The 14,000-nt window shown below is 26.4% G+C and overlaps 3 protein-coding genes across 5 annotated transcripts; 1 reads left to right on the forward strand and 2 right to left on the reverse strand.

The window, feature by feature from the left end:
* Window positions 1–235: 235 nt before the first annotated feature.
* Window positions 236–3,917, forward strand: L(1)g0320 (signal sequence receptor subunit 1 l(1)G0320). 2 transcript variants are annotated; one of them, XM_074248231.1, is made up of 6 exons: window positions 236–301; window positions 399–467; window positions 818–1,003; window positions 3,003–3,262; window positions 3,341–3,602; window positions 3,690–3,917. In XM_074248231.1, the coding sequence occupies exons 2-6, from the start codon at window positions 404–406 to the stop codon at window positions 3,761–3,763; spliced, it is 846 nt and encodes a 281-aa protein (XP_074104332.1). In that variant the 5' UTR covers window positions 236–301; window positions 399–403; the 3' UTR covers window positions 3,764–3,917. The 2 variants fall into 2 exon arrangements, with proteins under 2 accessions (XP_074104332.1, XP_074104331.1); XM_074248230.1 differs by lacking the exon at window positions 236–301 and having other exon boundaries at window positions 308–467.
* Window positions 3,918–4,055: 138 nt separating this feature from the next.
* Window positions 4,056–7,957, reverse strand: LOC141530865 (uncharacterized). The gene is made up of 3 exons (XM_074248232.1): window positions 6,672–7,957; window positions 6,435–6,553; window positions 4,056–6,365 (listed from the first exon to the last, which is right to left on the reverse strand). Exons 1-3 carry the CDS (start codon window positions 6,685–6,687, stop codon window positions 6,171–6,173), a joined length of 330 nt encoding a protein of 109 aa, XP_074104333.1. The 5' UTR covers window positions 6,688–7,957; the 3' UTR covers window positions 4,056–6,170.
* Window positions 7,958–9,771: 1,814 nt separating this feature from the next.
* Window positions 9,772–13,524, reverse strand: LOC141530825 (uncharacterized). Of its 2 annotated transcripts, none has more exons than XM_074248165.1 (5): window positions 13,506–13,524; window positions 13,276–13,378; window positions 12,868–13,200; window positions 12,665–12,795; window positions 9,772–12,597 (listed from the first exon to the last, which is right to left on the reverse strand). In XM_074248165.1, exon 5 carries the CDS (start codon window positions 12,491–12,493, stop codon window positions 10,271–10,273), a length of 2,223 nt encoding a protein of 740 aa, XP_074104266.1. In that variant the 5' UTR covers window positions 12,494–12,597; window positions 12,665–12,795; window positions 12,868–13,200; window positions 13,276–13,378; window positions 13,506–13,524; the 3' UTR covers window positions 9,772–10,270. The 2 variants fall into 2 exon arrangements, with proteins under 2 accessions (XP_074104266.1, XP_074104267.1); XM_074248166.1 differs by lacking the exon at window positions 13,506–13,524 and adding an exon at window positions 13,459–13,477.
* Window positions 13,525–14,000: the final 476 nt, after the last annotated feature.

Below are 14,000 nucleotides of genomic sequence, written 5' to 3' on the forward strand. Positions count from 1 at the left end.
AAACGGAGTAATTTAGTTACAGTGGCCGCCACTCGCATAAAATCATGCTGTTTCCATAAGATTTACACGTAAAAGTGGTAATCAGTGCCAGCCCTCTCCCCACCATATACTACGCACCTTGCCAATACAACATTAGAATACTTTCAACAATAACCGCCGGGGGTCGCTCAGGTCGCTCTGGTAGCCGAACTGTACTGGCATGGGTTTTCTATCCATAATCATCCATCTATGTTCCACGTGGGCAAGTTAGTTGGTATAAACTGATGACGATATCTCAATACTTCCACGTCGTAATAACAGTGTAATATATAAATCTGACGTTAACTATAAGAACTTAGTGATTTCATTGTTAACGTGTGAGGTGTTACGTTCGAGTATTAATTTTTTGTTATTTTCAGTCAACATGAGCAAATTTTATGTTTTTGGTTTCTTTTGCTTTTTAGCATTAATATCATTGTTCAACGCCGGTAAATATATATAGCTATAATTATAAATGTATATGGTTAGATATGTTTAGTTATACATAGCTTATATTTTTGTTTTTAACTATGATCATTTTCGTCTTGATTTTGAAATATCAATTTTTATAATTTTGTGCTTATTTGAGTGTTTAAAACTAAAAAAAATCAATTTCAAGTAGACTTTAAGTAATAAAATAATCGATAAAAATAGTTGAACATAACGATGACAGCTTTCTATCTGATTCGTTTCAACCAAGACGAGATGATTTTTTAAGCATACTGTTCATATCCCAGTTATTTATCGCCGAAAATAAGTTTTGATCTATATCATTACATAATAAATATTCTTTTTTTAGGAACTTACAGTGCCTATGCTCAAGAAGATGATACCGTCGATGATCCAATGGTTGATGTTGATACTGAAGAGACAAATTCATTAGTGGAGGATGAGACAGAAGGAGAAGTTCCAACTTCTTCTGTTGATGCTGATACGACAATCTTATTTATAAAGCCGACTGTTACTAACTCTCTATCAACTCTTGGTAAATATAATGTTTAGTATTTTACCGCAGATTGAAATATGTTAACTTTTATTCATCATTTTGAAAAGCTTATGATTAATTATTCTCTCTACAGACCATCTTTACAACTTGTCACTATTTTCAAATCTGAAAATACTCTTGTCACCATGTTAATAATTCCTTTAAGCTCAGAAATACACAGATATATTTGTTATTCAACTATACGAAAATAATACCATATGGATAGCTATGAGATTGAAATGATAAAATCAATATTAAATAACGATCGGCTAAGAAACCGTTATTTTGACGTAACAAATTTTAAAAAAATTTTTAGCAGTAATATTTTTATAAGAACTTTTAGGAAAATTTAGTTTTAAAAATTTTTCAAAATCTATTTGTAGATATCAATTGATAGCAATCTTCAATTACGTGAAATGTTTAAATATCGTAAATAGTATTTTAATCAGTAAATCTTATAAATAGTTGGAAAAGCTTATAATTTTAAGAATTTTCGCATAATTATCATTTTTAACGTGAAATGATAAAAATAATGTGTTAACTGATTCAATTTTAAAAGAAGTAGTCTCGTCTATAAAATTTTTTGTTAGCCCAAACAATTCCAATCAACGTAAAAATTATTCTGTCAAGAAATTATTAACTTTTCTTTCACCTAAAAAAAAAAAAAAAAAAAAAAAAACAAAAAAAGTAACTTTTTTGGCCGTACAGCAGTCTTTCAATTCTGATCATTTCTCAGACAAGTTTTTCTGCTAGATATTTTATTTTAATGTTATTTATTAGTCATTGTCGTTAAAATAACTGGCTCAATAGGTAATTATATACTTATTCTTCTAGTTTTAAAATCCATATTTTTCAAGTTAGATATTTTTTTGACGTTTTTGTGCATATTATAAAAAGTTTACTGGTAAATTTTTAGTCTTTATTATTCAGTTATACATTTTTTTAAATTATATAACTCCTAATTGATTTAATACCATTAAGTTGTGGGAGAATTTATTTTTCAACTTCCCGCTATAAAAATCAATGGTGTTCAAAAAATCAGGAAGCTATTGGTTACACCCTAGTTTTCGAAAATCGAGTTTTCATTAGATCTCCGTATTTTGAGGTACTAGGAAGTTATTCTGACTATTCCTAAGAGGATGACGCTATTTCTGTATGTATTAATGTATGTGTGTATATGTATGTAACTCTTTCATAACTTTTGATGAGTTGACCGATTTGAACGAACTTGGTAGCGTTCGAAAGAGTTTCATCAAACTTAGATTATCGATACCATTTCAACCGATTTGAACCGGTAATTTTGAGAAATCTCAAAAATAAAATTTTCAGACGAAAAATTTAGAAAAAAGTATTTTACTTATATAACCTTGAAATTTCTTCTCGAATCGTTTTCGGTGTAAAAAATCACTACAAGTGCTCAAAAATCTACATCAAACGCCACCAATCTCGTCAAAATCGGTCAATTCGTTCGTGAGATGTTTAATTTTTTTAAAATCCATAAAAGTATTTTTTTAATGTAATTTAAAAATTTTACGTTGAATCGTTTGGTAGGTAATAAGTAATTTTTTTGTAGTTAAAAAACTGGATCGAATGTTGCAAGTCCCATAAAAAACGATAGATTCGTTCGGAAGGTATCCCCGTTAAAAATTTTCAAAAAAGTATGTTCTCAACAACCACTAGAATTTTCAGCTCGAAAAAGAATAAAGGTTGTGTTTTTGAGCTCAAAGAACTCAAAACTTCGGAATAGATAATTTCTCAAGCGTTTTGTACATGGCGGAAAGTTCCAGGGATGGCCTGCAAAGTCAATAGTTTTTCAGATTTTTGTTTTGAAATTTAGTTTAATATTAATATTTATTTTAATTCTTCTGTTTTCATCTTTTACACAAGTACAACTTTTGAAAATTTGAGAAAAATAATTGTCAATTTTTTTAATCATTCCTATCATATATATTATGTTTTAGTATTTTAATTAATAAATAAATATTTTATTATTTTTTAGAGTTGCCTGGAGGTCATGTAGTGGAATTCCTCGTGGGATTTACGAATAAAGGAAAAACAGATTTCGTTCTTGACACATTGGAAACCTCTCTTCGATACCCGATGGACTTCAAATTTTACATCCAAAACTTTACCAATTTAGCCATTGAAAAGGTTGTCAAGCCCAACCACGAAGCAACTATATCTTACTCCTTCATACCATCTGAAACTTTTGCTGGACGTCCTTTTGGGCTTAACGTGAATCTCAATTATAGAGATATGGTAATTTAATCAAATTTATTAGCATTTGCAAATATCCTACCATTTTTTTATTTTATTAACTCAAATATTATTTTTTAGAACGGCGGTTACTTCAATGAGGCTATATACAACGAAACTGTTCAAATTGTAGAATTGGATGAAGGTCTCGATGGTGAAACTGTATTTTTATACGTTTTTCTAGGAGCATGTGTTATTTTAACCCTTGTCGGTGGTCAGCAACTGTTATCATCTTTTGGTAAAAGATCAAGATCGCCCCGAAAACAAATTATTGAAGTGGGTACCAGTAATCCAAACAACGTTGATTATGATTGGTTACCAAAAGAAACTCTTAATAGATTAAGTAAGTAGTTATAAAAAATAATTTTACAAATTTTTAAACGGATCTCGGTTTACTTTTTTTTTTCTTTTTTTTTTTTTTTTTTTTCAGATAAGTCGCCTAGAACACCCAAACAAAGCCCGAAGTTACGAAAAGTGAAAAGAATGGCAGGATCAGATGATTGATATCTGTATTTATTTTTATCTATAAGTAATACTTCGTACAATTTTTAAAGTACATAAACTGAAAATATGTTAACAAAGAAAGTGAAATTTCTTCGTTACAATAATTTGTGAACTTGAAAATAAATTTTTTTTATTTTGTTGCTAAGTAATTAAATATTTTCAATGCGATAACATTTTTCCTATATCTGGCCTTAAAAATGGGTTTTCGGTTAATGTTAAATTTATAGAATATAAGGAAGTTATTTTTCTGTTTTGAAAAGTGTTCCGTAAAAACATTTTAAACCTATTCTTTTATTTATTGATATATATTTGTATACAGACTTCAGATCATCAGAAATTTTTTCTCTTGGAGTTAAAAAATAAAATAGAATATAAATTTCGTTGCTTGGTATATTTATTGAGACAAATTAGTATTTTAACTATAGAAACCCGAAAATATAAGAGTATTCAGAAAATGAAAATAAAATGACTGTAATAATATTTGTTTCAACTTATCCTTGATGTAGCAATAAAATTGACATTTGCTTAGATGAACAAGATCTATATAAGGTAAAGTACCAATAGTTGAACAGGCTTCAAAATAAAACGTATTTGACCCTACGTTTAATATATAAAGATATAATTCTTAGTTCAAATTAGTGATTTTTATGAAAATATAAACAATTTTGAATTGATTGAAGCGTAAAATAACGCAGATAAATGAATATTTATATTTTGACATAGTTTTTAAGATAGACTTATCAACGCTTTATTGAAGCATTCAAAGATTTATAACATATTAATGAATAATATTAAACGTAATGCTGTGATTATTTAATATGTTCATTTAAAAATGAGAAATATTTGTATTTAATTTTTTAATTAGATGTTTTATGAATGACAAAGCAAATTTTCAATTATAAATAAAAAAAAACTCAATTCAAAACATTCAATAATTTTTAACTACACTAATTTTTAGCTATAAAACTTATTTAATTTGTAGTAATTAATACAAATCACAATGTTCTGATCACTAGTCTATAAACCTATTAGAGATTAGAGTGTTGTTAAAATTATACGGCCTTAGCAAGTTCTGGGTACCGCTTTGAAAATTTGGAGGTATAGTTAGACGCTAAAATTTAATGTAAAAATCATAGTTTATGTCTTTGCAAAAAATATGTAATATTTAGAAAAGACTATTTCATTGCGTGGTACAATTTTTTTTATTTAGAATGATATACCTTTTTTTTTTACCGATGGTTCGAATAATTTGAAAGTAAATTTGAATCTATGAGTATAGTGAATGTCTGAATTTATCACTAGAGCTGATTTCTGAAATATTAGATGATTTTAAATATCATACATTGACAATAAGTTCTGAAACTTAAGAGTTAATTATTGAAATAGTTATTTTAATCATTTAATTTTAAAATGGTATAATTTATTTTAGAATTTTGTTACAAGGCTCAAAATCTATTTTCTAAGTAAGAAAGTAAAAAACTTTCTGCATTACAACGTTGCATTATTTTATTCAGATTAGAAACATTACAAAAATAGTACATCAAACTTATAATTTTTAGTTGAATGATTTTAGACTCAGGAATATAATAGATAATTTAATTTAATTTGTGAAAAATGCTTTTTATACATCCATCTTTCTAAGATGATTATATCCAATGATTTTCACTCAGGTATACATCTATTTTAATATATTAAGAAGTAAATTCAAATTTTACAGTCTTGAGTAATCAGAATATATTTCATTTAGTTGACTAGTAGAATTTTATGTTACAAAAAGTTGCTAACAAGAAAATTCAAACTTTATATAACTTGACAGATGTAATCATCTAAGTAAGCATTGTAATCATTTTATTAATATTTGAATCATAAATATAATCACCTTAACTGTTTTAAATTTGACATCAACTTTTTAATTTACATAAAGTCACCAGAAGTTCTTAACTCTAAAGTTATTAAAAAAATCTCTGCTAAAGAATTATGTTAGTTGATGATGATCTTTTAATATAATTTTGAGTCAAAATTTGCATGAACTTGAGTCCACACTGGGTGTAAGCCACAATGCTGATGGCTAAATAAAACCAATTTTTTCATTTTTGTCGAAATTTCTCTATATTTAAATTATTTACCACTTCAAAAAGGTGGCCTTTGAACTCGAGAAACAATAATTACATATATGAAAATCGAATCCTAACGGATCAAGTATGTGTCCGGTTTTTATCTAACTTTTTATCAAATTGAAACTTTCAACTCATTCGGTTACTGAAAAATTCCTACTGAGTAAGGTCCCTCCTTTGCCTTTATCCTTTATTTCCCCAGTTCTCAAATTTGTCTTTAATAACAAATTTGGCTATGAATTATATTTCAATGAGTTATGATTTATTTACAATAAAACATACTAAATAAAATATCATTTTGGTTTTAAAGTTTTCATTTGGTTCATTAATACTATTAAATTGTCAATTTTCAAATTCAATGCTTTTGCATTAATTATTTTTTTTTTCTCTTTATGTGTCGAGGGGATCTTTTCTATTAGCATTGCATGTTGTTCTGCTAACGATGCACATCGAGTCGTTTTCCTGATTGGCGAATGTAATGGTGTCATCTAAACAGTAAATAAAAAGTTCAATTATTTTTACGCAAAAAAATATATAAATATATTTTTTCTACTTACAGATATACGATTTTTTATAATTAAACATTCTTCAAAATTATTGGAACATTTTATCGGGTATCGTTCTCGTAGATAACATAATTGAGCCAAAACATGTTCAGATTCTTCATTTGTATGATCTGGAAAAAAAAAAATCCCATTATAGTTGATAACTAGAAATATTTCATTTTTAATAAATTTCAAAAAGTTAAATATAAATTGATTATAACAAAAAAAAAACCAAACATTAATATTTACCGTTTTTGTGGTTCATTTTCAGTTTTGTTTTGACAGATAACAAGATTCAAGAAATTTCGGAATTTTTTTTTCTTCAAATTTATACATAAATTTTTCTACGAAATAATTTGAAATGCAGTGAAATCGTATCTTATACTATTTTTAGTTAGAAGATAAAACACACTCTGGAGTATCAATTAGATAGTTAACAAATAAATAAAATTTATGAAATAAGGTTAGTAATGTAGTCTGGCTTATCATAGAGAACAGAATGGCGCGTAGATTAGGATTAGATTGCCGTCTAAAGGCGTTTATCAGAGTTAAAGATGTGATCTTTAACACTAAAGTACATCAGACGTGTGCATTAAGGTTGTTCGGACACTAATGCACTTTTTTCAAGATCAAAAGCTAATTTTTTGATATGTTATGAATTACTATCTCATAGTCTAAATTAATTTTTTGGAATAAATCTGACGTAAAAATACGTTAATAAAATGAAAATTATATGCCGAAGGCTTTTAAAGATATTTTAATGCAAAAGATGAAAAATTCACGAAAATATCAGTCCGACATATTGAAAAATATTAAAAGTAAATAAACCACGTGATTCAGCGCAGTAAGGCAACGTTGCATAGAATAGAAAGCGCCAATTTTGAATTTTAATAACTCCTGTGTATTTTTATGGGTTATGTTTTTCAACTTAAACTACAGAGCGAGATAAATATAAACAACTATTAAGCGCGATGTTGCCAAGTCCACGTTTTGTGAAAAAACATTTCAGTCAAACGTTTACTGTTTATTGTTTTTGTTAATTATTGTTAATTATTTTGTTAATGGTTACAATTAATAATTATGTTAGGTAATTTTAACAGTTTAATTATAGTAATGAATTTTCATATTAAAATTTTCATTTTAATAAAAAAAAAATTAGGAAAACAGTTGATCCTAAAGGCCATCTAAGCTCAAAAATCTAATAGAAGCTTGATGAAACACTATTTTGAATTTTCAAACCGCAATAACTTTTGAATAAATGAACCGATTTTCACGTAGTTAGCGACATTCGACGCAGTTTTCGAAGCTTCATGGAAATTGAACTAGAAATTTCGGAGTGATTCCGAAAAAATACTTTTTTCGGTTTTCTTTCGACAACGATAACTCACGAACGAATCAACCAATTTTGATCGGGCTGGCAGCGAATGACGTAGTTTTTTTTATGTTAAGAGCTGATTAGTTTTTAGAATTGGTCAGTAGATCTGTTTAGAAAGTTATTCCAAAAAAACAACATTTGAAAAAATTTTTTTTGATACTTTTTTTGAGATTTCTCAAAATATACTGATCCGAATCGATTCAAAGTGTATTCAAAATCTAAGTTTACTCAAGCCTTTTCGACTGGCACCAACCGCGGTGGAATCTGTCAACCGTTCAAAAGTTATATAAGAGAGTCACACACACACACACACACACACACACACACACACACACACACACACACACACACACACACACACACACACACATATATATATATATATATATATATATATATATATATATATATATATATATATATATATATATATATATATATATATATATATATATATATATATATATATATATATATATATATATATATATATATATATATATATATATATATATATATATATATATATATATATATATATATATATATATATATATATATATATATATATATATATATATATATATATATATATATATATATATATATATATATATATATATATATATATATATATATATATATATATATATATATATATATATATATATATATATATATATATATATATATATATATATATATATATATATATATATATATATATATATATATATATATATATATATATATATATATATATATATATATATATATATATATATATATATATATATATATATATATATATATATATATATATATATATATATATATATATATATATATATATATATATATATATATATATATATATATATATATATATATATATATATATATATATATATATATATATATATATATATATATATATATATATATATATATATATATATATATATATATATATATATATATATATATATATATATATATATATATATATATATATATATATATATATATATATATATATACATTCATACATACGGACATAATCGCAAAATCATTCAGGAAGCTTCCTAGGACCTCAAAACATCGAGATCTGATGAAAATCGATTTTCAAAAAGGGGTAAAATCAATAACTTCCCGATTTTTGAAATATTGTGAATTTTTTTAGCGGAAATTTAAAAATTTAGATTCTAGTTTGACTTGCGGGGTACCATCCGTTTTAAATGATATCTCTTATGAACAAAAAATATTTACTTCATTGTCACCAAATGTAGAAACATATTATCTTAAAAAAAATACAAAAAACCTGATTTACATTATTTATATTAAGAAGTAACATCAGAATTACATTATGATTCAAGTATGTTTTTTTTTTTTTTTCCAAAAATTAAAGTAAAATTCTAAAACAAATTTAAGTGTTTTATTCATTACAATAAAGAATACTTTACGTTCGTTGATTTTCGGAGAAGTAAAAGTAATGACAGTCTTGTAAATACCATAGACGCTTGGTAGAAAATAGGTTGTTAGAAATATTTGTTGATAATTTGTCCGTCGGAATGCACTAGTGTTCATTTTGCGGAAAATAAACAACGCTCGCGGGAAAATACAAATTCAGCTTTGAAATTTACTTTGATGCTGGATTTAATTGAAACTTTGATAAATATAACAATGTAAATTGCTTGATGATAATCTACGACTCTATTTAATTTTTAGTTGCAACGTGTTCTGGAAATCATTTGTTTTAAATTCACGAAATTTACTCGTGAATGCGTGTGTGTGTGTTTAAAAATAATTTAAAAATGAACATTTATTCTACTTTCATTTATTACAGATTTTTTATTATATAAATTTCAAGTTATTAGTTAGTTTATATAAATCATTATCTGTCATCAAAATTACTTTCAACAATAGCATTACTGATAAAACCCAATAATATCAAAAGATTTTTAGACTCGTTGATTGTAAGTTTGACTATAATAATCTATTTTATCTGATAAATATCTATATTTTTCACATTCGATTGTTAAATACAATAATTAAAAATAAACATAAATTACTTATTGACCACTTATAGTATGCAATTTAATACGACGGTAGATGCTCGGTAAAATGATACTAGTAATGGAGATAAATTATGCTAGTCATAATTATTAAATTTTTTAATATGTACAATGTAAGATATTATTTGTCTATTACGATGAGAGATAGTGCCTTTTTTTCGCTGGTTCATTTTGCTGAAGTCGATTAAATTTTATTACTATTCGATATTTGAATAAAAAAAAAAATCATCACAGTTTTATCCCATAATAATAATGAGAACGAATTTACTACCTTTCACATATAATTGAGTCATAATTTATCATTAAATATATATTCGACATTGAATCTTCATGTAGGTGTACCTTACACATTTTACATTGAATGTTGATCCGCTAAAGTGTTCTCTATAGTGGCTGTTTTAATAACTTAATCGTTGTAAGACTATTTTAACACCATGTGTAATATCTTGTAAGAATTTCCACATTTCTATTGCCGTTTCTTTTTTGTCAGTATCCGATTTTTCAGTGTAAAGTCGGCGTCTAGCAATAAGTTTTTTTCTTGTAGAATTGATGACTTTTTCACATGTTTGATGCTCATTTTGATGAAGACAAGATTCCAATCTGTCCTGATACTGTATTTCAGTATTCACAATTGGAGTACTTGCATTCAAATTTAATTCTGGAACTATTGGTGTACGTAGTGATGATAAATCATATTTAACTGCTTCATTAGATATGACTCGTGGTACATGTAATTTATTTATAAATTTGCTATTATTAAGTGAATAAGATCCTCTTTCTGATTCGATATCGTCCATTAATAAATGACTCTCATGGACTTGAGTTGATGATGCATTATTATTATGGATTTCGGAACAAATAGATTGATGGTTTTGAAGAGCTTCTGGTATGATTTCTTCTTCGTCGTCATTCGTATTCCAATCGTCCACATTAGTATTGACGTTATTATTATAAATATTAAAATTACAATTTACATTTTTGTCTTTTTCACTTTTATTTTTTGATGGTTCTATAGAAACATTTTTGCTAATATGTTCTGGTAAAATATTTTTTTTTATTATTGATTTTGAATCTGAAGAATTTTTATTCTTAAATTGTTTGAGTATATTATTATGAATATTTTCCGTGCTATCACTTGAATATTCATCCAGAGGAATTTTCGGATCTTCCGTTCTTGAGGAATCAATCGATAATGGATAAGGCTTCGATTCAAGTATTTTTTCTGTAGGTTTTTCCTTATTTTTATTAGATAACAAAACAATACCTGTATTATCTTTATCGTTATTACAATTTACTTCAATATATGATTTCTTAGCTCTTTCTTGCTTTCTCAAATCATTTTTATGAAAAATACTTGATAGGAATGTAGTTTTATTATCTTTTTCATGTTCAGATTGTACTTGAGAACTGTTTGACATTTCAATTTTTGTTATTAAATTTTCTAGTTTAAATAAACTAGAATTAATTAGGTGTTTACTCCCTTCAAGTGTTTCAGCTTTTTCGGAATTTTCTAAAACTTCATCTGGCTCCGATTTTGTTTTCTGTTCAAAAACTTTAATACTATCTTGATTTTGAGTAATTGTAAACATAAGGCCTTCCATAACAAGATCTGTGATATTAGCTGAACGAGCAGTTGCATTATCGATTATATTAGAAGTTGAAACAGACTTAGCTCGAAATACTGCAGACTCATTACGTGAATCTCGTGTTGGCTTTTCCGGCACATTTTTTGGAGTAAATGATTGTACATTCAGATTACCAGTGCCCTTGAGATTTTTTCGCTCAATTTCTCTCTCTATCAAATATTGATATGGCATATCTACAGACTCTTGGACTTCATTAAAACTTTCTGCCTTATCATTGATGGTATGGTCAGTCTTTGAAGGATCTTGTTGTTTTGAAGTACATTCTTCTATGAAAGGCGATTCTTTAAGTTCTGAAAGAAATGAAACGGAAGATTTTTCTATACACGAATTAATATTTACGGAAAAAGGCTTTTTCACATTATCTGAAATGTCATTAAAGTTTGAAATTTGACATTTTGTAGAATTATTGCACATATCCTCTTCTTTGAGAGTTATTGATGCAGATTGCATATTTTGTGATGTATTAATAATAGATGCCGTGATGGATTCTTCAGAATTTTGTTTTTTAATTATTTCAGACCATTTGTTTAATTTTTCATCTGTATTATACTCTACTAGGTCATCATCAAGCTTTGTTTCATTTTTATAATTTAAATTAGTAGAAACAATTTTTACAGTAAGTATGAAGGCACGAGAAAATGCCGTAGCACTTGTTTTCTCGCGAAACTTCAACATGGCAAACATTTTATCTTGACGAGTCCACGATGAATGATTATAAGTAACTAAAAGATGCTGCGTACCAAATTGTTGACCTTGACGTGGTTGGGATTTTATAATACGACGAATTACTTTCATAAGATCTTTACCATAATTGAATTGTTTATTATCTTTTGATTGACGATGGTATTTAAAAGTAAATTTATAAATACTTTTTTTGTGGCATAACCAATAAGATCCTGGTATAGTTAGAATTGGTTCTTTTTCTCGATAGAACCAATCAAATTTATCAGGCGTCCGTACATGTATTCCAGGCATTTTTTTTCAGGCTCAAGTTGACGAAAAAGTGTAATTAATTTTATTCCGTGTAGTTCATTCGATGAATCTTTTACAGTAATGGTCAAGTAGTACAAGACTTTATACTGAAATTATTAGAAAATTATGAAGTATCAGAATTATGTGGATAAATTATTAATTGAGTTTTCTTACACCAGTTATAACTTCATGAATAAATACGTCCTTAACTGTGTTCCAGGGCAAGAAAATGTTCGATTCAAAACAATTTAAAACTCGTTTCTTGATAATTTGTATTCCAACTGATTCAACTATCAATAATGTATCTAAAAAATTTTTATTAATGAACGTATTATCCATGATGGATTAATCAATAACAATTGATAAAAGTTACTTACCATTATCTACAGCTAAAGCAATTAATTTACATTTCAAAACAATAATTAGAATTGTAAATAATAGAGCCGAATAACATGAATAATGGATACTAATAAAAAATACACTCAACAACAATATGGGAATATCCAGCCAAATATTGACAAATTTGTGATCATTGTATAATTGAAACTCTAAGATCTGATTTTGAAACTCGGCATTTTTCGTATCATTTTTCTCAGTTAACACGATTTGGCGGCCACTTGCACTTCTGAATATATTTGGACCCAATGTATTTTTTGTTAAATTCGAAGACATCAATGTTTTTTCGAAGTTGGATCATGAATTAATAAATTCTGGAAAAAAAAAATATCTCAATAACCGTGATTTTTGTAGATACTATTTTTTATAGCAAAATTAAATTAACTTACTTAATATTCTGACTATTCAAAACACAACACAGTGAATCTTCGATAAAGTTTCGTAGTTAAGTCTCAATTTTTTCATAAATCACGATTAATAACACAAAAGACACTAAAAATAAAGTTAAAATTTTACGATATAAAAATAACAATACCAAGATCAACAACTTTACAATGAGTTTATAAGCATACAATACTAATTTTTTGTAAATAAAATAGCATTAGATAAAATTATTTACATGCTGTTTGTACTCGAAACGGTGTAAATATAATTAATATAACTTTATGTGTGACTCGTATCTCCTCTATCAGCGAGGTTACATACATACTTAAATACGAGTGACTGTGTGGTAGTCATTTTGTTACGTTATTTTACGTGTAAAATACTTAAAATACATGAATAAATCTCAATACTTCCTTTGATGACGGTAAATAACTACGATTTTTGTGTCACCTAGCGAGACTGATTAGAAACTATGTGGGGGTTAAAATTTCAAATATAGGAAATAGTCCATCGATTGAAAATTAAAAGTTATTAGATGGATTTTGATGTTATGCTACAATAGAATAGTTCCTACAATTTTTAAAATAACCGAAAAAAAGATTTGAAATGATATATAAAAGTGCCTCACAAAATTTAAGTTAAATTATGCAATGACTTGTTGAGTACAACACGAGCAGTTTTTGCAAATACAGTTTTCGGAAAATCGTATTTAAAGTTTCAGTATGTTTTT

Source organism: Cotesia typhae, unplaced genomic scaffold (genome assembly GCF_013202065.1).
Source record: "Cotesia typhae breed Kobodo isofemale line unplaced genomic scaffold, CoteBio_Ctyphae contig_5, whole genome shotgun sequence".
Taxonomy (NCBI): domain Eukaryota; kingdom Metazoa; phylum Arthropoda; class Insecta; order Hymenoptera; family Braconidae; genus Cotesia; species Cotesia typhae.